Below are 23,848 nucleotides of genomic sequence, written 5' to 3'. Positions count from 1 at the left end.
CCACCCAGGTTGAGCAAATTTGATCACTAGTTACAAAAACAATTAGCAGTAATGTACAGCTAGAATAGAACTTAACTCCTGGATGGAGCGGGCAGTTATTTATATGAACACTAAATATTTCAGAATGTAGGTATTTAGGGTATATAAACATCAAATATTCCATAATGTACAACAATTGCAAACATAAGGTTTTCAATAACCTTGCAGAAATGATAAATACATAACAACAAATAGCTGTTGGTGGTCAGATTTGAACTAGCAACCTGCAGCACGGCCAACAGTGGCACTAACCACACTAACACACTGTGTGCACCACATTTCGCAGCACTGCTCTCTCTCCTGAAGAAACAGCAACTCACTGTTTCAGAAGTTCTCGAGCCGGCTATAGCACTCTGGGTCTAGATCTTGTTAATGGTCCTCTGTATGGGGCGCTGGTGAATCTTCATGGTCTGGTCATGTTGTTACATCCTCTTCACTATGATGATGAGCACTGAAGGTAGGCCCTCGCATCAAAGCTTTGCAAATGTTGAGGGGGTCCTCAGTTTTCTTGAACCTCCCATCATCGAACTGTACCTCTGGGATGTAGTAGGGCATCACACGGAGGAGGACGTGGACAATGTCTGTGCACTTTTGTCTTCTTGAGGAAAGGTGATAATCCTTGACTTCATATGTGACATTTGAAAAGTAATGAAGGATACGGTACAGCCCAAAGCAGGACTTTAGTAGCTTTTCTGATAGTCCTACTTTCTGCACAGGTGTAAAAATCCATTTCAAGTCTCCTAGGCTGTATTCCACTGTCCGATGCGTGGTGTGGTAGCACTCTTGGTCTTTACACTGGGAATCCAGGGTCCATAAGCGATCCAGCTGCCTTGGTTCTTCAGTCCTGGTGATGAGGTGTTTAACACAGTCATCCTGATTATCATCTTTCTGAAATGGTAATAGTGAATCCATTGTTGTTTCGGCCTCATGGCCATGGAGCAGGAAGAGCAGTGTGTTGCTTTGTTGTGTTGTATGCAAATGTCATGACAGGCAGTATTGTATGCCACTCTCTCTCTCTCTCTCTCTCTCTCTCTCTCTCTCTCTCTCTCTCTGTTCAACATCAACATCTTATTAAAACATTCTATGAGGCCATTCGTCTGTGGATGGGATGGTAGGCAAGTGTCATCCTGTGCGTAATGTTGCAGTGTGAAATTATCTCTGATAATAATCTGCACTGAAAAACTTTTCCAGAATCACAGACCATCACGGGGGATCCTCTTTGCTTCAAAATGATGTCTTTTGCAATGAACATGGCAGTTTCAGAGCTTTGACAGTCAGTACAACTTTAATGATTGCACAGCAGTTGAGGTAGTCAGTGCAGATTACTAACCTTCTCCTGTTCATTGACTTCAAGAAGCTCCCCAAGAGGTTGATTCCAATTCAGTGGAATGGCACTGCTGCTGGTGGGATCAGTAGTTGTTGCCCTGGAGGTAATTTTGCCACATTCTTACATCGTTGGTATTCTTTACAATGGCTTATTTAATGGCTAATAGATTGGTAGAACCCTGGCCAACAATTTTTGTATCTGATTCTGTATAAAGTCTTCACAAATCCCAGCTGACCAGATATTGGAGCATTGTGGAAATATTTCTGGATAGCTGGCTGTAAATGAGCTCCTTTGGTCAGTTCCTCCTTATTAAAGGCTTCAATGGTTTTCAGGAGTGCTGGATCTTCTCTCTGTTTGGCAGCAATTTCATTTAATGCAGTGATGACTTAGATTTCATCCAGGCTGCTGTCTTTTGCCACAGGATCTGTGTCTGCAGCTACTTTCACACACACTGTCCAGTAAGTTCATGGTCGGGTTAATCAGCAGAAAAATGTATGTGGCAACAAACTAAAACATGTACATACATCACAAATGAACAGAAAAATGCCATTACAATAAATAATACATCCAGTCACCCACAGTATAGATGATTACTTGACATCTCCGAGACATACTTGAAACCAAGTTTCTCATCTATCCACATGGAAGAGACCTCTAAATGCGTCGAATTTGCAATGAAAGCTGTTTCAAAGTGAATTTTGCTTGCATTTGACAGAATGTTAAGAATGGGTTACCTGAAAACAGGTTAATAATCATTTTCTACACTTTTGGAGCCACTTTACTGATTGAGCCATGATCTTCAAGGTCATTAATGTTATAATCAATTTACAGTGTGTTACCCCTTCTGTACAAATGGCTTTGATTTCCTCATATATTTAGATGCCACAGCATGACTCATTTTCAGACCTTTGGGTGCCTAAAGAGAAACAAAGACTCAAAATGCGATGCATAAGCTGCACTCTTGTCTGGTCTTGTATATCTCAGTCAAGAATTTGAAGTAAACTAATGCTTTATGGATACTGCATGAAGGACAAAGGTGTATTGGGCTGTGAAAGAACTGAGACAATATCTTTTATCATTTGTGTGTAATGCCGACCCTGATCTTACTTAACATTGCTATGTCATACTCCTGAAGTCTCAGTACCCATTTTGTTAGCTGACCTGACAGATCCTTCAGGTTAATCAGCCAGCAGAAAGACTGGTGGTCCATCACAACAGCGAATGGTTTGTCAAATAAATATGGCCAGAAGTTGTTGGTAGCCCAAACAAATCCAAGGCACTCCTTCTTGCTTGTAGAGTAGTTCATCTCAGACTTTTAGGGGTACTTTGGAAACATCAACCATCACCTTTTCAACACCTTCCAGAATCTGCAATAGACGCTAGTGTCAGAGTGAAGTTCTGTCTCAGCACTCTCATCATACAGTCATATGATTGGAGAAGATGTTAGTGTCTCCTTAAGGGCAAGGGAAGCTCTTTCTTGCACCTGGTTTCAGGAAAATTAGCCTTCTCCTTGCAATAGTTCTTGTAAGCAGTGTATCTTGATACAGGAGTCCTTTATGAATTGCCGGTAATACGAGCATGTTCCGAGAGAACTTCTCCTATCACGAATGTGCCAAGGAGTTGGAAAATCTGTGACTGCTCTCATTTTCTCTGGACTGGAACAAAACTCAATTGCCATAAAATAAAATAAAAAATAAAACAGGATGACACTTGCCTACCATCCACGGATGAATGGCCTCATAGAATGTTTTAATAAGATGTTGGCAGATATGCTCTACACATATGTTGATGTCTAAGAGAAATGTCATGACATTTGTATACAACACAGCAAAGCAACACACTGCTCTTCCTGCTCCATGGTCGCGAGGCCGAAACAACAATGGATTCACTGTTACCATTTCAGAAAGACAATAATCAGGATGACTGTGTTAAACACCTCATCACCAGGACTGAAGAACCAAGGCAGCTGGATCGCATATGGACCCTGGATTCCCAGTGTAAAGACCAAGAGTGCTACCACACCACGCATCGGCCAGTGGAATACAGCCTAGGAGACTTGAAATGGATTTTTACACCTGTGCAGAAAGTAGGACTATCAGAAAAGCTACTAAAGTCCTGCTTTGGGCTGTACCGTATCCTTCATTACTTTTCAAATGTCACATATGAAGTCAAGGATTATCACCTTTCCTCAAGAAGACAAAAGTGCACAGACATTGTCCACGTCCTCCTCCGTGTGATGCCCTACTACATCCCAGAGGTACAGTTCGATGATGGGAGGTTCAAGGAAACTGAGGACCCCCTCAACATTTGCAAAGCTTTGATGGGAGGGCCTACCTTCAGTGCTCATCATCATAGTGAAGAGGATGTAACAACATGACCAGACCATGAAGATTCACCAGCGCCCCATACAGAGGACCATTAACAAGATCTAGACCCAGAGTGCTATAGCCGGCTCGAGAACTTCTGAAACAGTGAGTTGCTGTTTCTTCAGGAGAGAGAGCAGTGCTGCGAAATGTGGTGCACACAGTGTGTTAGTGTGGTTAGTGCCACTGTTGGGCGTGCTGCAGGTTGCTAGTTCAAATCTGACCACCAACAGCTATTTGTTGTTATGTATTTATCATTTCTGCAAGGTTCTTGAAAACCTTATGTTTGCAATTGTTGTACATTATGGAATATTTGATGTTTATATACCCTAAATACCTACATTCTGAAATATTTAGTGTTCATATAAATAACTGCCCGCTCCATCCCGGAGTTAAGTTCTATTCTAGCTGTATGTTACTGCTAATGATAAATGTGCTTTCTGTACTAAGTGTTGTATTTCATTGATGACTGGTTTTGAATTTGGACTTCAGTGTGGTTACATGTTTATGATGTTCTGAGCAAATTTGATCACTATTTACAAAAACAATTAGAAGTGAATGGATACTGAACTTGTCAGCATCAGTAGAGTTTATAGCATGTTGGGTTGTGGCAACATGTTTCTTTACCTGAGTTTGTACAAATATCCACAACTTTGTCAGCTGGTTTACTAATTACCTTAGCTTCCAGATATCCAGATAAACTGAATGTCAAGTTAACATTCTTGTTGCACTCATCTGACTTCTTGTCATATCATAATGTTTTCCTTTTAAGTTCAGTGGGATTTGTTAGAGTTGTTGTCTGCTAATTTCAGTTTTGTTTGTGATATTTTAAAGTTTGTCCAACACTACAACAGTGAATTAGAGGTGTTGACTACTTTTGTTATTGATATGATAGTCATTAAAACTTACAGGGAACCTAAATGTTTAGATGACATACAAACTACTGCAAATTGTGCTATATTTTCCACACTAAAATAAAATTATTTCAGAAAAATGTGGTCAGAGGAAGCTTATGTTGCATAGCAATAGCTCTGCCTATTAATGACACATGTTACATAATTTATGAAATACTGTTTCAGCACTTCTGTCGGGTGGTTTCAACATTTACCACGTATCATCGATGCATGAAAATTACAGGCATTTTTCGCATTTATCTTCTTTGGAGCGGGAAATGTCGTTTAGGACAGAGATGGTAAGTAATGCTTAGTTATAAAAGTGCTTCATATCACAAAATAAATACTTAGGTACTTTCACATTGTCATATGTGCAATCACATAAGATGCGTAGAATGTGTGACATACTTGGCAGTGATGCTTTGGAGTATATTTAACAACAATAGTACAACACATTTCATGAACAAAGTGACCAGTGTGTAACATTAAATTCTAATCTATTGAAGACTCTAGAAAGGGATTTACCACTATTGCCAACTCAAGAACGTCAGCATAAACACAGTATTATAATTAACTAAACATTACCTGCAGCTGTACTCGCATGTCAGTAGTTTTGTTATGATGAGTGTGTGACAAAGAAAGGTACTGTTCATGCAATAACATCAGCTGCCCTCATGTGTCTGCCTGTTCAGATAAGCATGGTTCATGATGTGCATCCTGCTATCCCCCCTCCCAAGCTGTCCCAATGCACCATATGGGCAGTTTTGCTGCCAATCATTGCATACAAAGGGCCATGGGCAGGAGCGCAAATGTATGCATCATGTTATTGAAGTAGCTATACTTTGTACTTGAATGTGTACATTATGCAACAAGTGGTGTGGAAGTAGGGATTAAAGACATTGAAGAGTGTATAAGCATTGTATTCATTGTTTTTAGTCATATCACTTAGCACATATCTATAGTACTATGTAAAGACACATTGTAGTTTAACATTGTTACTCAAAATCTTGAAAAGTTCGTGACCGATTTAATTCAAATTAGTACACAAAACTCTAATAAATGTTCAGACGGATGTGGGCCACACAATTTTTAAATGAATACAGTATATAAGTACATGTGCACTATATAAGTATGAAAGATTGTTAACAAAAATCTCGAAATGTTCACCAAATTGCTTCACATTTTTACACAATACTGTCATAAATGTGCGAATTACGATAATTCCGCCCAAACAGGCCATGAAGGCCCAACGGTACTGACAGGCCGCAGTGTCATCCCCAGCCTAAAGGTGTCACTGGATGCAGATATGGAGGGACATGTGGTCAGCACACTGCTCTCCTGGCAGTATGTCAGTTTTCGTCTCAATCAAGTAGCTCCTCAATTTGCTTCACAAGGGCTGAGTGCACCCCACTAGCCAACAGCACTCAGCAGACTAGATGGTCACCCTGCTCGATAGCACTTAACTTTGGTGATCTGATGGGAGCCGGTGTCACCACTGCGGCAAGGCTGTTGGTATATATTGAAGAGCCAAAGCAACGGATATAGCTGCCTAATATTGTATAGGCCACCCACCGAGCATGCAGAAGTGCCGCAACACGACATGGCATGGACACGACTAATGTCTGAAGTAATGCCGGAGGAAATTGACACCATAAATTCTGCAGGGCTGCCATAAATTTGTAAGAGTATGCGGGGGTGGAGATCTCTTATGAACAGCATGTTGCAAGGCATCCCAGATATGCTCAATAATGTTCATGTCTGGGGAGTTTTGTGGCCAGCGGAAATGTTTAAACTCAGAACAGTGTTCCTGAAGCCACTCTATAGCAATATTGGACATGTGGGGTGTCGCATTCTCCTGCTGGAATTGCCGAAGTCTGTCAGAATGCACAAAGGGCATGAATCAATGCAGGTGATCAGACAGGATGCTAATGTACGTGTCACCTGTTCAAGTCATATCTAGACATATCAGGTGTCCCATATCACTCTAACTGCACATGCCACACACCATTACAGAGCCTCCAGCAGCTTGAACAGTCCCCTGCTGACTTGTAGGGTGCGTGGATTCATGAGGTTGTCTCCATACCCTTACATGTCCATCCATTCGATATAATTTGAAATGAGACTCGTCTGACCAGGCAACGTGTTTCTAATCATCAACAGTCCAATGTTGGTGTTGACAGGCCCAGGTGAGGCATAAAGCTTTGTGTCGTGCAGTCATTAAAGGTACACGAGTGGGCCTTCAGCTCTGAAAGCCCGTATCCATGTTGTTTCTTCACGTTGAATGATTCTCTTCAGTCATAGTTGGTCCCATTCTTGCAGGATCTTTTTCCTGCTGCAGCAATGTCTGAGATTTGATGTTGTATCCGATTACTGATATTCACAGTACACTCGTGAAATGGTCATATGGGAAAATCTCCACTTCATTGCTACCTTGGAGATGCTCATGCGCCAACTATAACACCAAGTTCAAACTCACTTAAAGCTTGATAAGCTGCCATTGTAGCAGCAGTAACCAGTCTAATAACTGCACCACACACTTATTGTCTTATATAGGCGTTGCCGACTGCAGTCCCGTGTTCTGCCTGTTTACACATCTCTGTATCTGAATACACATGCCTATACCAGTTTCTTTTGTGCTTCTCTCTCTCTCTCTCTCTCTCTCTCTCTCTCTCTCTCTCTCTCTCTGTGTGTGTGTGTGTGTGTGTGTGTGTGTGTGTGTGTGTGTGTGTGTGTGTAAGTAAGAGAACTGTTGTTTGAAAAATTCTCCAAAAGTTCTTGACTGATTTACTAATATAGATTCAGAGAGACTTAGGCTACATAATTTTTAATATATATGGTACATAAATATATATTCTATAAGGGGAAATGTAGTTAGCAAAAATCTCAAAACGTTCCTGTACAACTATACCAAAATAATTCATTGTTAAACTTTGTTACCAGAAATCTCAAACAGTTTTTGACTGATTTACATCAATCTGTACGTGATACCCAGATAAACATTGGGACGGACATAGGCTACATATTTGTTTAAATGTATATTGCAAGTAAGTGTTTATGTAATACATAAAGGGAAAACATCGTTAGCAAAAATCTCGAAAAGTTCTTGACCAGCTTAATTCTGATTTTTTACACCATGTTCTAATAAACATTCAGATAGAGTCCGGCTGTATATTTTTAAATATATGTAATATATAAATATTATGTTTATTTCAAAAGTCATGGCAACTATTTTTTGTCTCACAAATGGTAACGAATTAAAAAAATTCAAAAATATGCAAATGGAACTTCAGTCCATATGTAAACATTACATGTAGGGAGATGGATGAACACACACCACCAAGAAGATATAGTACAGGAAAAAAGATGAAACAAATTGTGTTATTCCACATGTGTTTTACTGTCAGTTGCAACAGCACAGGGTAGGAATAAGGACCTGTGACATGTTAGAGGCCCTCAAAATAGTCTACTGACGAATCCATCACACACTGCTGTCGCTGTGGAAGATGCGGAATACCCATGGTCTCACCATGAGCAAATCATCGGATCTCACGTGGCATTGCTGTGACAATGTCTTCACATGTTCGAAAGTGTAGCCCATGCACTTGCTCTTTCAGTTTTGGTATGAGCTCATAATCGGAAGGTGACATGTCTGGCGACTGTGGTGGATGCTCCAGTACTTCCCATCACCTTCTCACAAGCAGATTCTGCTTGCACACTGCTGCATGGTATCTTGCATTCTCCTGAAGTATTAATGCATTATGTAGACATTCAGGACATTACTCCTGAACAGCCTGTTGCAGGTGTTGTTGCAGGAAAGTGCAACAGTAGTAGTGTGCATTAACAGTTTGTCCATGTGGGATGACATGGCGTGAAATCACTCCTCTAATACCATAGGCTATGATGACCATTGACTTGATGGGAGAGGGATTGCGACGAAATTTCTGCCTGCGTGGTGAACCTGGATGATGCCATTCTGTGGACTGGCATTTCAGTTCTGGCGCACAGGCCCTGGCCCAAAATTCATCTATGGCAATGATTCTCACAAGCATATTGTCTCACTCCTCGTAACATGCTAGATACACATGACAAATTTCGTAATGTGTCCACTTTCCCACTTCACTTAGTGCATGAGGCACCCACTTTGCAGCAACTTTACGCATGTGTAGCTCATTGCCTAAAATCCTGCAGATTGTTGTTTTCTCAATACCGGTATGGCACTGTAATTCCTGCAGCGTCCATCTTCTGTTGTTCTCCAAGCATTGGGTTATCTGGGTACAAGCATAGTCCGTACGCACACTGACAGGCGGCCTGGATTGGTGCATGTTGGCTGCTGCAGATCTGCCATGCCAGATTGCATCTATCCACCAAGCAACTGTTCGGTAAGGTAAAATATCATTTCCTGCTCCTTCCATAAGCTCCTTGTGGCATTGTCATGCATTTCTTCCACATTGAACTGCAGTTTTTACATAAGAGCGCTTTTCAAATCGGGTAACATCCGTCCTGAATGACTATCCAGCTCACAATGTGATCTCTCTTCACACTTCGTCCTACTGGAAAGGACTGCCATCTAACATCATGTCACATTACTGTGGAATCTTGGTGAGACTCCTGATGCCATGAAATGTCCATAGTTTGTAATGTACTCTTGTGTACAATTGCAGTTGACAGTAAAACACATTTGCAACGTCAAACTTTTTTTCGTCTATCCTCTTGTGCTGTATTTTTATGGCGGTGTTTGTTCATCCATCCCCCTGCATGTAATGTTTACATATGAACTAACTTTTTGCATATTTCAGAATTTTTTAATTTGTTACAATTTTCAAGACAAAAAACAGCTGCCATGACTTATGCAATAACCCTCATACGTACTTAATATAGAAAGGCGAAACACTGTTAGCAAAAATCTTGAAAAGTTCTTGATCATTTTACTTCAAATTGTTATGCAGTACTCTACTAACATTCATATGGACATAGTCTACATATTTTTTTAAACAAGAGCATACAGATTTTCTGTTAAAACTGACTACGAGAAAGAAAATGCTGTGCTGTGAAATTGTGGGGTTTTGTTTTCTTTCTTGCAGTCAGTTTTAACTGAGATATTGGGGCATTTAAACCATTAGATAAATTGTTTCTTCCATATATATTCTTCCTCCACATATATTCTTCCTCCACATATATTCTTCCTCCACATATATAATTTTAAACAAAAATTGTATGCACAGTTGTGTGCTCTTGTTTTCTTCATAGTGGTAAGTTTTAAGAGGAAAGAGGAATGTTGTATTTACAGCTTATCGACGTATGGTTGGTATAATACTGTGGAATCTGAATCGTCTAAAATTTTGCAATCTTACCAGTTCACAGATTAAAGTTATGAGAAATACTGTCACTGGAGCTACTATCCCCACACATCCTGCAGCTGGAGACGTCTCTCCTATTACCCTTGTATTAATGATACCAAACAGTTTACCCATTCATTTTAAGTGACCTCATTTCTCAATCGAGTTTTCATTTGCGGTAACCATAAACAAAGCTCAAGTTGAGAGAAGGACTGAAAGAGGAGATGAACAGAGAAGGAGAGGGGAGAAAATGGCCAGAGAAAGGGGAAAGAAGGAGATGGACAGAGACAGGGTTGGTGAGGAGGTGGAGGGAGATTGGGGCAGGGGAGGAGGAGATGGACAATGAGAATGGGGAGGAGAGGAGAATTACAAAGAGAGGGGGAAGAAGAAGAGATGGACAAAGAGAGGGGGTGGAGGGGATTGGCAGAGAGGGTCGAGAAGAGATTAGGATGTATATACAATTCCTGTACATACACTATGTGATCAAAAGTATCCGGACTCCTGGCTGAAAATGACTTACAGGTTTGTGTTGCCCTCCATTGGTAATGCTGGAATTCAATATGTTGTTGGCCCACCCTTAGCCTTGATGACAGCTTCCGCTTTTGTAGGCATATGTTCACTCAGATGCTGGAAGGTTTCTTGGGGAATGGCAGTTCATTCTTCATGAGTGCTGCACTGAGGAGAGGTATCAATGTCGGTAGGTGAGGCATGGCATGAAGTTGGCTTTCCAAAACATCCCTAACATGTTCTATAGGACTCAGGTCAGTTCATTACAGGGATGTTATTGTTGTGTAACCACTCCGCCACAGGCTGTGCATTATGAACAGGTGCTTGATTGTGTTGTAAGATGCAGTCACCATCCCCGCATAGCTCTTCAACAGTGGGAAGCAAGAAAGTGCTTAAAACATCAATGTAGGCCTGTGCTGTGATAGTGCCACACAAAACAAAAAGAGGTGCAAGCCCCCTCCATGAAAACACCACCGCCTCCGAATTTTACTGCTAGCACTACACACGCTGGCAGATGATGTTCGCTGGGCATTCGCCATACCCACACCCTGCCATTGGATTGCCACATTGTGTACCATGATTCGTCAGTCCCCACAACATTTTTCCACTGTTCAATTGTCCAACATTTACGCTCCTTACTCCAAGCGAGGCGTGGTTTGGCATTGATGTCTAATGACTACTGAGGTCGCTGATATGGAGTACCTGGCACTAGGTGGCAGCACAATGCACCTGATATGAAAAACATATGTTTTTGGGGGTGTCTGGATACTTTTGATCACATAGTGTATTTAGCTATTGTGAAGCATTGCCAGATTCGTGAGGCGACCAGTAAAAGCATTATTACAAGTACGATAAAGATCAAAAGTCGAAGACTACATAGCTTTTTCAAAGAGTAATAATTTTATGATAATTTGTGTAATATTTTTCAAATCGGCAAGTATTTTACTACACAATTTCTAAAGTAGCTCATGTTCTTTCTCAGGGTTCAAGCTATCTCTATTCAAACTTCATCAAAACTGGTTCAGTGGGTTAGTCGTTAAAATGTAACAGAGTTACTTTCACATTTATAATATTGGTATAGATTGCATATATCAAAATATATTGGATCACACAAGTTTGTTTATATTTATTTCTGTAATGAGTTAGCGAAGATATTGTTCTGTTTTTGTAAAGAGGAGTAGTATTTCAGTTGTTTGTTAGTGAATTCATTGTCATGGTATGTGTGACAATGGTCTGTTGATAAACTTTTGAGTGATGCTGTACTGGCAAAAAATATGTATGTACAATATCTTGGAGCTGTTAAGCACGTACACCTACTACTGATTACTTCTCATGAGAAAAGCTACCATTTATAATGAAATTTGTAGCATCCCTCTACCGACTAACTAGAACAGATATAGAGTGGTAAACACAGGAGAGGAGGCTGAACAGAGGCTATGCCGATCTACATAGGGTTGTAGAGACTGTATGAAACATAATAATGAGGTCTCTTCTTACAGATCTGGGTGAAAATACCCATTGACCATAAGAATGGTATTGGAAAGATATTTGAAATTATTGTGAGAATGACACCAGACTAAATAGCAACTGTAAATGTAACTAAAATGCTGATTTTGAAATAATGAATGAATCTGTGCCAGTGCAGTAGCAAGAGATAGCATAATTCAAATTGCTTGTGACATACAGTTGCCTAATTTCAACCATGATGCAGCATTCACAAACAATCTTTCATATAATAAGTTTTTTCATGAGATTTTTTTATATTTCCCTTTTATTTACATTATAGTTATTATGAAACTGAATGCAGTGTGTATCATTGATTGTTGTCAACATGATAGCAAATTTGGCTTCTCTGGAAGCAAAAAAATTATTTCAGTTACTGCAGATAAGCTCCTCAGTCTTCCAAAAATTGCACAATGTTTATTCTCTTTACTATGCACTGAAGTGAGACTTAGTCTGTAATTCAGATTAGTCAGCCTAGTCTAGTCATATGAGATTAGTGGGATTTGTAGATCGATGAGCGTAGGCATTTGTTGGCATGACAATAGCAGCAGCCCTTCACGCAAGGATCTCATGTTTGCGATGGAATCCATCAAATAACCCATTATCATACCTTTATACTGCATTAATTCAGAAAGAATTATAATGGACTGCAAGTCTTATACAACACATACAGAGTACTCATGACTCCGTGCTAGACGTGTACAAACTGACTCATTAAGTGTTCCCTAGCATCTCTCCTCCTCAAGTCAGCAGCCCTATTTATTCCACTGTCAATGACATTATTTTGTAGTTTTTAACTTCACCTGGGGCAGCTGGTCTCTTATCCAGTGCTCACAGAGCCTACAGTTTATGGTAGGGCAACAAGGAGGTGACTGGTATGATGTACCAATATTCCAGGCTGCTTCATATACTCTGGTCCATGACTGAAAAAAATGGAGTATTGTTGTGTTGTTTACTATTCTGGCTCTACTTTTGATATGTACGAGAGCAAATCTCACAAGGGAGGTACCCAGCTGGAACAGCTAAAGCAGAAAGGAAATGCACATAAAATATAACATAGTGCCTCTTTGAATAGCTATTGATGCCATTCATGTGTAAAACTAATTTTTTGTCTGCAAGCGTTGTACTAGCCTAGCTGTGTTGTTGTAGTACACATGGTATGAGTGGAACTGTTGTTGTTTGGTAGTTCAGTGCAAGGACCAACAGCACACATTAGTATATGGAATCCAATTAATCCTTGGAATGTCATTAAGCTGCTGCTCAAAATGATACATTGAATTTACAGGCCTGCTAATGAAGAATTATTTGGAGTGGAGGATGGGCCATTTGCACACATTATACAAAATATCATAATGTAAAAGTGCTATGGACATTGAAAAGAAATACATACTGACTTATTGGAGAGAAATAGTGACAGTCTAAGGACAGAAATGAAACAGCATGTGGGTATAAGAGTTCCAGCAGTTCTGAAATTTCATATCAGCAATTAAAGGAACTATAAGCCAAAGAAAATACACACATTCATCTCCAAAAATATCACTCACAGAGTACTCATGACCAAACATTGGAAAATTTTTATGAGGATTATTATAACCACAGTTACAGTTTTTAAGGGAAACTAATGAACTATAACAGCTGCATTCCTTTGAAATCCAACTGCAAGACAGTTTTAAATTATGTGTCTCGAGCTACTTGAAGTGAAATAAAACATAATTGGAGGCTGTAAGAGCACGAGCTAGAGACAGTGGATCAGTAGATCACTATTGGTGCATTCAAGTGTGGCCTTTGAAAGCTGCTAAAGTAGTTACTCAGAACATTTGAAATGATCTCTGTATGTCATCAGTGCCTTCCGAAAAGAGTATAACCTTTTGTCCAGCCATATCACTATAATCATGGCTTGTACAGAGAATGAGGAAGGCCGTATTGTTATGCAGATAGCAGAAACGTGGCATATTGTAACATGTTCATGAAAGACGAAAACATAAAGATGTGTGTGGAATATTGATGCGATCCCTTTGTTTTTAACAAACTGTTGTCTTCTTCATAGTGGGAAGTATGATTTGTCCACAGAAAATCCGTGTTGACGTTAGTAAAAGTGGGTAAATGTAAGAGCACATGAAAGCTTTTTACATTTTGTCACCGCTGAACATGCTGATGATAGAAGTTGTAGCTTTACAATTCTTGCTCGGGACATAAAGACTACAGTTTGATAGAAGAATGTTTTCCAAAAAAGATATTACATTAAAGATACTGCCACCACAGAGAACTGAATATTAGAAACTCTACACTGGATGTCATGTTGATTCATTGGTATTCCTGTTTCATTGTTTCATAATTTACAGTGTGATCACTATGACTTGTGCTGTTGAACTAATGCAGTGTGGATGCACCAAAAATGGTTCCATTCCGTTGTGTTGTGGAAACTTCACATTTGCACTTCAGTGATGAATAAGAGAAGAACATACAGCAGCTCCTGTTTTGGGGAAGATGTCTCTGTGATTACTGTGTGTGTTGATATATATTGTTCCAGGCAAATAATTAGTTTCTTGGCCTAGTAGTACCTCATTTATGACTGTTACGACTCAGAAGGACATTATTGTTGTCACATGGTATTGTTTTTATAGGGACCTGTGCTTCTATATTCTCTAGATTTGTTTAATGTCAAACATTGATTGCACCAAAAAGCAAAATTTTACAGATAGAGGACCTTGATAGGACGTAGGACAGACACGTATCCATATTTTACATAGTTTTTATTCAGTTGTAACCATTTCGGGTGTACTTCCTTGTCAGGTACAACAAATTTAAAGTTTTGAGCACTCACTACTCTGAATTTCCATTCTGTTTTGCAGAAAGAAGATAAACAAAACAGAAGTATTTACAACTGGTCAACACACAAATGTATAGTATTGATACTGAGCTATCGAAGCACCTGCGACAGGTAGCTGGACTAGCTAGTTATTTAGAAGGGGACTGCAAGTAGAATTTATGTAAAAGATTTATAGATGTGAAGGTTGTAGTGTGGAGGATTGGTTAGGATAATTGAAGGGGAGGGGGGGGGGGGGGAGAAAGGTGGATGACCATAATTACAAAGGTCCTGTCTTTTTTTAGTTAATAGTGTAATAGGCTGTGAAAGGGAGGGCTGCACTTGTTCAGAGCATTGTTTGTGTAGTTGATTTCTTCTTACTGGTTTCAATGTCTGTATGGAGGGCAGAAGCCCCAGCATTTGAGGAACTCATTTAAAGCATAATATTTATTCTGTATGGAGTTCTACTGTGTAGTTGCTATTTCATGTTGATTGCAGATGTTTTCCTTGTTATGTCATATACTGCATTGTTCTTCATCATAAATTTGGTTTTCTCTTTGTATATGGATTCAGCAAAAACACTCATTGTCCATTGTGAAAGCTGAGTGCCATTATTTTGCCTTGGTGTCAGCTTTTTTCACCTTCTTCCAGACAATGTTTTACATCACCTATATGAAGAGGCAGTGAATCTTGTGTCTATGCCTGTACTCATAGTGTGCGTGTCCAGTACTTTCTTGACCCTTCAAATTTTATACAGTTACCGTAAATGGTGGAAGTGTTTCCCAGCTATCTGCATGTTCACATAGTGACTCAGCATATTTCTTATCATCATATGGTCTTGTTTGAACATTCTTTAGCCACTGGTTACAGAGCACTATTTTGCAACTTAACACATGTTCAGTGATTACAATTCTGCATAAAACTGCTATATAGTCATCATAAGGTACATTGATAAATTAGTAGTAGTAAGTCTCAGTCTTATCTTAAAACAGAAGGGCAAGTGTGCATGTTTTATCTGCATGACCCATCCACATGTCTTAGTTTCCTTGTGACTGAATTACAGCTGCTAGTTTGTGGAACGTATATATTTGCTTATCTGTATGGGGATCAAATATATGTCCTAACACCTCCTCCCTGTCCATCACCTCCTCTCCCCTCTCCCTGCCCATCTCCTCCCCCTCTAAGTTCATTTCCTTTCTCCCCACCCTCCCCTGACCTTTTCTGCTTCCCCTCCTCTCTCTGACCCTGAGCCTCATTTATTGTTATTGTTAATAGAGTATCATCTAAAATTTGAACTTTTTGAGATTTTTGGTAACAATGTTAAACAATTTTTCTGTATATAGTAGTACAGATTTGGCAACTGCAACAGTGTATAGAACTTTTTTATTTGCTGGAAACTTAATCATTTTTCTGCCTGATTAAAAGACCTATTGATGCCTTTGTGATTAGTATTTTAGGGTATAATATTTTCTTTGTCCATCCACTTAGTAAACAGGTATGTATAATTTTATAAGCAAGTTCAACAGTTAAAATATTACAGACATTCAAAAGAAACCGTTCCTAATATTTATTTTCAGCAAGAAAATATAATAGCTAACTCTAACTTCTTTCGGCAGTTTAGTGGTCGTACACAGGAAATAATACAATTGTATGCAATAGCCAAAAATTATAATATTGTAAAGATGTAAAACTGCTGTTTAATATTGATGTTGAATGAGTGAACTACAGAACTGCTGCTGAACATGGCACATTGTGTGGTACTTTGTGACATTAATTGTTTCCCCATTCTCGTAACTCTGACATTTTTCTACAACTATATTCCACAGTAAATCTGTTCTGTATGCTTCCTATGACTGAGACGTATGTGAAAATGGAAACAGTTAACATGAAACAGAATGGCCTCCAACTCTGTGTCTGATACTTCATAGTGGTTTGCACATTACATGACCAGTTGTATACACAAACATCTTCACTCCTTCCTCCTCTCTCTCTCTCTGTCTCTCTCTCTCTCTCTCTCTCTCTCTCTCTCTGTCTCTGTCTCTCTCTGTCTCTGTCTCTGTCTCTCTCTCTCTCTCTCTCTCTCTCTCTCTCTCTGTCTCTGTCCCTCTCTGTCTCTCTCTCTCTCTCTCTCTGTCTCTCTCTCTCTCTCTCTGTCTCTGTCTCTCTGTCTCTGATGGATGATGTTTGTGTTCATAGCTCACCTAGGCCCTGACTTGTGCCAAATGATCAGCACTTTGGGATTGGATTTAAATTTGAGAAGCTCAGATTTATTAGGCTGGGGCTATTGAGACCAGTTTTCTATTCCTGTTGCATATGTTTGTACTTCAGAGACAGTGAAGCTGACAGTGTTCTGTTTGTATGAAAAATATATAGGTACTCTGTGTTTTGGTTTGGCATAAAAGTAAGGGGCACCTGTAATAGGCCAAAAGAGCTGTTTCTGATATTCAAAGGAAGTGACAGCATACTACCTCTAATAGGAGTGTGCCCAGTAGAGCACTGTGATGTTAAAGCAGACCTGTGTATTGATGATTACTTTAGGTTTGTACGTAATACTCGATTTGTAGAAAGCCATTTAGTAACTTTCTTTTTTATTTTTATTTTATTTTATTTTTTTAAAAACTATATTTACTGTTTCTGTCACTGTTGCATCCACCGTGATAGCTGAGTGGTCAGCGCGGCAGTCTGCCACGCCAAGTGGCCCGGGTTCGATTCCCGGCTGGGTTGGAGATTTTATCCGCTCAGGGGCTGGGTGTTGTGCTGTCCTCATTATGATTTCATCATCATCAGTGGAAGGCAATGGGAAACCACCACTGGAATCACCTAAAAGAACTGTTTCTACATTAAAAGGAAAATATGAGAGTGCCCTTCTATAAATATCAAGGAGTTGAATCAGTATTGAACATTATGATGTGGTGATCATTATTTGTTGTCACCCAGAAACAGATGACTGTTTATCGAAGACTCTTTGAATCTTATTAGCTGAACGTAATGTAAAACAGTAATAAGTTTTGCTATGAGTGCCATAAATTTTCAGTGAACTCAAAAGTGATATGATTCAAACAATAAAATGCATGCAGTAGCAGAGAAGTGAGGTTTGTTGATGTTTTTTTATTTAAATATTTTATGACGTAGTTTGTACAGTGAGAAACCGCATCTGGGATCTAAATTGTGGTTATCTCAACCTCTTATTTGTTCAGAAATGCTCAATTATACTTCAGAGCATACTCCAAAGTTCGAAAGAGAATGGTGGAAGTTGTGAAACAGAGCAATATTTATAATTTTTTATTGGCACCATTTTTGTTGAAGGATGTGGTAAGTTTGCTGTAGTATGCCTAAGGAAAAAGCATCATGTAGGACCAAAGATAACAACTCACCAAATAGTAGAAATATTACCTCATCGACTGTGTGCCTATTGACTTAGTACATATGCTAAACAGTGACTTGTTACTCCTAAATTATTTAGTAGAGGTTGAAAATATCGCTTCAGTTGTAAGGTTCTTTTTATTTTAATCATGACTGGTTTCGGGCCTTTATATGCCCATCATCATGTGTTATACTAAAATAAACAAGAGACTGGAGATAATAATAGTTTCTACATGCATCAGTACACATAAAGAAAGCAAAAAAGAAGTTCCATATAACATTTTAGAAACCAGTGGTCTGGCTATGTGCAGTAAAACCTAAGTCAATTGCAAAGTGACACCAGACAATACTACGGATGAATGCCTGGTTATAGAAATATGACACATAGAAATATGACATTTACACTTTGTGCTGTGACCCCGACCGCTGTAGTGGACGAGTACAGGATGCATTGTACCAACAGTGAGTGCAGACCACAGTGTAGTGTACATGAAGGGGGAAGTAAACTGGTAACCAGAGTGGCAAAAGTACTGCCATCTGGATGGGAAGAAGAATGTGGAGGCAACTAGACCAGCCAGTCACAATTTGAATTAGTGATTTACATTCAAAATAACGAAAACCATTGTATAGAAAGTTACGTGAAAAGTGTTAAAGTACATTATGAGTGGTGAAGGAATGTATTGAACAGATGCAGCACAGAACTGTAGCAAAACTAACTGGAAGCCAGCAACATAAAATTTATGTATTAACTGTAAAACACGAAAATTTATCCTTTTCCATGAGTGGCGTGCACATTTTTAATTGTTTGCTTTTTTATGTGTACTACTGCATGTAAAAACTATTATTAGCTCTGGTCTCTTGTTTATTTTCTGTATAACACCTGATGATGAGCATATAAGAGCTCAAACCAGTCAGGCCTTAAATAAAAAGAACCTTACAACCGAAGCGGTATTTTCAACCTCTGCTGTAATGCTCATTTGTGGATGTTCATTCGACAGGATTGTTTGTACTAAATTATGTACATTCTGCCAGAACTTACCACACTATATGAAAAGTATCACATGAAAGGTGTACATTACAAATATGACTTCTACAACTGTGTGAATAAAACAATGGTCTGTTTCAGTCAGACCAATTGTACTTGTGAAAATGATTGAATTTGATCTTGGCTAGTAAAATAAGTCAGATATTTTACAGTTGGATGTTTGTTTGCTGCAAAGGTTGTTTTGTATTTTGTAATTTTATTTGACGTGTGTATCTTTTTTCTATAACAGGGTCTATATTTTTCGTACTATAAGAGGATTGTCGAGGCACCAAGACTGATAGATGGTCTCTTTTATATAATGAATGACAATTTAATTGAGTACCCAGATTGCTTAAATGCAATTAAAAGGTTCAACATTTACCCTGAGGTAAGTTTGTGAGTGTTTTTTTTCTGATGTGTGAAGCTGTATAAAGCAAATGTCTAAATAGTCAAATTGGGGCTTCCATTCTCTCCTTTCCCTCCCCCTCCCCTTCTCTCCTTCCTCCCTTTCCCTCCGTCCTAACCTTTTCTCTCTCCTCCCCTCTCGTCAACCCTTTCACTCTCCCATCCTCTCATTGTCCCATTCACTCTCACTCCTTGTGTCTCTCTCCCTTCCAATCCTCCTCACTTTCCTCTCCATATCCCACCCCTTCCACCTCCTTGCCTCCCTATCCCTCTTCCTCCCTCCCCCTCCATCCCTCTCCTTCATCCACATCTTCTCTCTCCTCCCACTCCACCCCTCTCCTACCAGCACCTCTACCTCTCTGTCCTCCCCATCATCCCCTTACATATCTCTCCCTCTCCATCTTTCTCTCCCACCCCACCCCATCTCTCTCTCCCACCCCATCTATCTCTCCCACCCCATCTATCCCTTTCCCTCCTTCCCCCTTCCCTGCTCTCCCTCTCACTCTCTGCCTACCCTTCTCTCTCCTCTTGCTCTCCCCCTACCCTTCTCCCTGCTCTCGCCATCCTCATCTCTATCCTCTACCTCTCTCCCTTCCCCCCTCTCCCCTCCCCCTCTCCCTCAACCAACTCCCCCTCGACCCTTCCATTCTCATCTGCTCCCATTGTCTCCCCGTCACTCTTTCTCCCCCCCCCTCTCTCTCTCCCTCTCCCTCTCCCTCTCCCTCTCCCCCAGGCTTCACATCCCCCAATCTCCCCTCCACCAAACTTCCCAACCCACTCTCCCTCCACCAAACTTCCCAACCCACTCTCACTCGCTGGCCGAAGTGGCCGTGCGGGTGAAGGCGCTGCAGTCTGGAACAGCAAGAGCGCTACGGTCGCAGGTTCGAATCCTGCCTCGGGCATGGATGTTTGTGCTGTCCTTAGGTTAGTTAGGTTTAACTAGTTCTAAGTTCTAGGGGACTAATGACCTCAGCAGTTGAGACCCATAGTGCTCAGAGCCATTTTTTTTAACCACTCTCCCTCCCCCTCCTCTCTCACCTCTCTCACTCTTCCCTTCTACCTCTCCCTTTCATCTTTCTCCTCCTCCCCCTTCATCCTCCTCTCTTTTACCCTTCCTCCCCCTCTCTCTCTTTCTTCCTCCTTCACTCCCCCTCTCCCTCTCCCCTCCATCTCTACCTCTAACTCACCCTCCTCTTCCCCTCCCTCTTTCTGAAACCTCTCTCCATCCATCTAACCTCCTCCCTCTCTCCTCCACCCTCTACCCCCCTACACTTCTGCCCCTCCTCTCTTCTTCCTCTCCTACAGCTCCATCCACTTCCTTCAACCCTTTCCCTTTGTCTCCCCATCTCACCGCTCTCTTTCTGCTCTCTTCCTCTTCCCCTTCCCTTCTCCGCCCTGATCTATTACGTTTCCTAGATTGCAGCTGACAACATGGCATTTTATTCTGATGGATTTTATCATCATTGTATATAATATGAGCACTGTTGTTACACATAGCTATCCAGTATACATAAAGGTGAATGAAAATTAATATTTAACATTGTATTGAGAATAAAGTCACCAGAGATGAAGACAAGCCCAGACAGGACAAGTATAGGTAGGGAATTTGGCTGTCATTTTGAAATGAACCATCCCAGTATTCATTTTAATGGATTTAGGGAAACCATGAGACATCTGAATGTTGAGGCCTGGACTGTGGTTTTCTGAACCACATGCCTTGTGAATTAGAGCCCATTGTCTTAACCAATTTTAAAGGAGCATTTTTTAAAAAAGTTTTTGATCCATTAACCATGAATGTATTCACATGCAGACTTAGGGCAGTTTCAACAATTTTCACATAATCTCTAATACAATGGTACTTTTATTTTAAAAAAGGTGGTAGAAGGAACGCGTTGAGAGAGGTTTCCATTTTTTTCTTTTGTGTCCTCCTTCAGCATCACATATGTGTTTGTTGTGTTCCAGCTATCCTGTTATCCTCAGCAATGTTTAATTTTCAGTCATGAAGGACTGCCAAATATGTGTTAATTTGAAATATCAATTAATGTGCATTTCTGATCAAAAGAGAGTAATTGCAGCACCCATTATGTACAGATTCATAGTGTGTAAATTTTTGTGTAGATGCCTAAATTGTCAGGTATCTTGTTTCCATACAGTGAATACCCCATTCATTCCTGATTTGGAGTTAGCAAATTGACGTTAAGAGCATGACATATCATTAATTGATGTTCAGCTATATTTAAATTAATTTGTCCTGAAGTGCATGGTATTTAATGCTAGAGCAGTTCATTGTTTATTTTTTCTTGGCTATGAAAGAAAACAGTATTTAAAAGAGATGACTCAGCCCAGAATGTTCTTAAAGGTTTTGGATCTGCCATGGTGTTTCCGGTTTGTGGTTTCAAGTGTAAGCATTAGTGTGACACTCATAGTACTTTCAGGGCTTCTTTTCTGTTGGGCAGTGGGGGTGTAGAATGGCCCATACATATAATCTATTAATCAGTCTTTTCCACCGTGCCATTCCTAGTGACGTGCAGAGATACAAATGCAAACAGTATCTGTTGTGTCTAGACAAGACAGCCTAGACACAATGAGAGGAAGCCGAAAGGCACGCACTAAGTTAAAGCAGGATGGCGTGAGGTCTGAAACAGGATACGTAATGAATGCTATAAAGAAAAGTACGTAGCTTCTGGAATACTTAACTTTAATCCAACCTTTTGGTACATCTGGAGATTGTGGCGATACAAGTGAGACTCTTTAGATACATGCAATGTTACTAATGGCGCCTTGCTAGGTCGTAGCCATTGACTTAGCTGAAGGCTATTCTAACTATCTGCTCTGCAAATGAGCGAGGCTTCGTCAGTATGCATCGCTAGCTATGTCGTCCGTACAACTGGGGCGAGTGCTAGTCCGTATCTCGAGACCTGCCTTGTGGTGGGGCTCGGTCTGCGATCACACAGTGGCGACACGCGGGTCTGACATGTACTAATGGACCGCGGCCGATTTAAAACTACCACCTAGCAAGTGTGGTGTCTGGCGGTGACACCACATTCCTCCCCCGCAAATCGGCGAACGGTCGTGTTATAAGGCTTCCGCCCGCCGTGGGGAGGACCCCATGTTGACGTATGCGATGAGGTGGGGAGCCTAACAACAGGCGAGGCTGTGCCACCCGCACCCGGCCATTCGGTCCGAGGGGAGCTAGGAAACGCCTGAAAACCTAGTCCAGGGTGCACGTCAACATGCGGTGTATGCGCCCGTAAAGAGACAGGAGGGGCCGAAGGGTCGACCTCCATTGCGTCGGGGTAGCCGACGCGCGATGACGTCATGTGGTCCAGAGCGGGCAAGAGTTCCATGGCGAAGGACAGCTAGTCACGGGAAGCGATCGGCGGCGCGTGACCCAGGGAGGCGCTTGGCGGCTGCAGCGAAGCGTCCACTGCGGGCGGCGCTGGCTGGAGGACAGGCTGCGGCGGCGGAGGCGGCAGCGGCGCGTCGCCATGGGGCAAAATGGAAGGCATCGTCGGTAACACCTGGGGATGAGGCAAGCCAGTAGATGGGTCCCCAGGGCGCTGTCCGGACGGCACCGTCGCTGAAAGCAGACGGGGAGCGGCAGAACCCGTGCAACGACAGAGGCGCAGCTGATTGAGATGGCGACGCACCTCACCAGAGGCCCCCAAAACCAAATACATCGCGCGGCCGAGGCAGCGAAGAATGCGCCCTGCGAGCCAACGCCGTGAACCTCGATAGTTGCGATAGAATACAACGTCGCCCGGAGCAAAAGCAGAAGTCTGCCGCTGCACAGGAACCTGATGCGGCGGGTGCAGCAAAGACATCAAGGTTCGATGAGGACGACCGTGGAGCAACTCAGCCGGCGAGCGACCATCTCGGGGCTGAGAGCGATACGATGACAAAAAGAGCAACAACGTGTCCTCCCGAGAATGCGACTCTTTCAACTTCAACATCTGTGACTTGAAAGTCCAGACCAATCGTTCAGCGGCACCGTTTGACTGAGGCGAAAACGGCGCGGACGTCAGATGTTGAATACCATTGGCCTGGCAGAATGACTGAAATTCTGCGGACAGGAATTGTGGGCCATTGTCGGAAACAATAGTCTGCATAAGACCTTCAATGCAAAAGATAGCAGACAACGCTTGGATGGTGGCAGATGACGTCGTGGAAGACATCCGGACAACAAAAGGAAAATTACTGAAGGCATCTACCAGAACCAACCATCGAGCATTCCAGAATGGACCAGCAAAATCGATGTGCAAGCGTTGCCAAGGGGAAGTGG

The 23,848-nt window shown here is 41.2% G+C and overlaps 1 protein-coding gene across 1 annotated transcript in view; it reads left to right on the top strand.

Moving 5' to 3' along the window:
• Nucleotides 1-23,848, top strand: part of LOC124555372 (probable C-mannosyltransferase DPY19L1) — a 222,190-nt gene that overhangs the window by 16,195 nt on the left and 182,147 nt on the right. Inside the window, exons 2-3 of the mRNA XM_047129261.1 lie at nt 4,809-4,921; nt 19,412-19,549. Coding sequence (XP_046985217.1) covers nt 4,809-4,921; nt 19,412-19,549 — 251 coding nt within the window. The remainder of the gene's footprint in view (nt 1-4,808; nt 4,922-19,411; nt 19,550-23,848) is intronic.

This window comes from Schistocerca americana, chromosome X (genome assembly GCF_021461395.2).
Source record: "Schistocerca americana isolate TAMUIC-IGC-003095 chromosome X, iqSchAmer2.1, whole genome shotgun sequence".
NCBI lineage: Eukaryota > Metazoa > Arthropoda > Insecta > Orthoptera > Acrididae > Schistocerca > Schistocerca americana.
The sequence above is the reverse complement of the archived record's forward strand: the minus strand, read 5'-3'. Positions and strand labels throughout refer to the sequence as shown.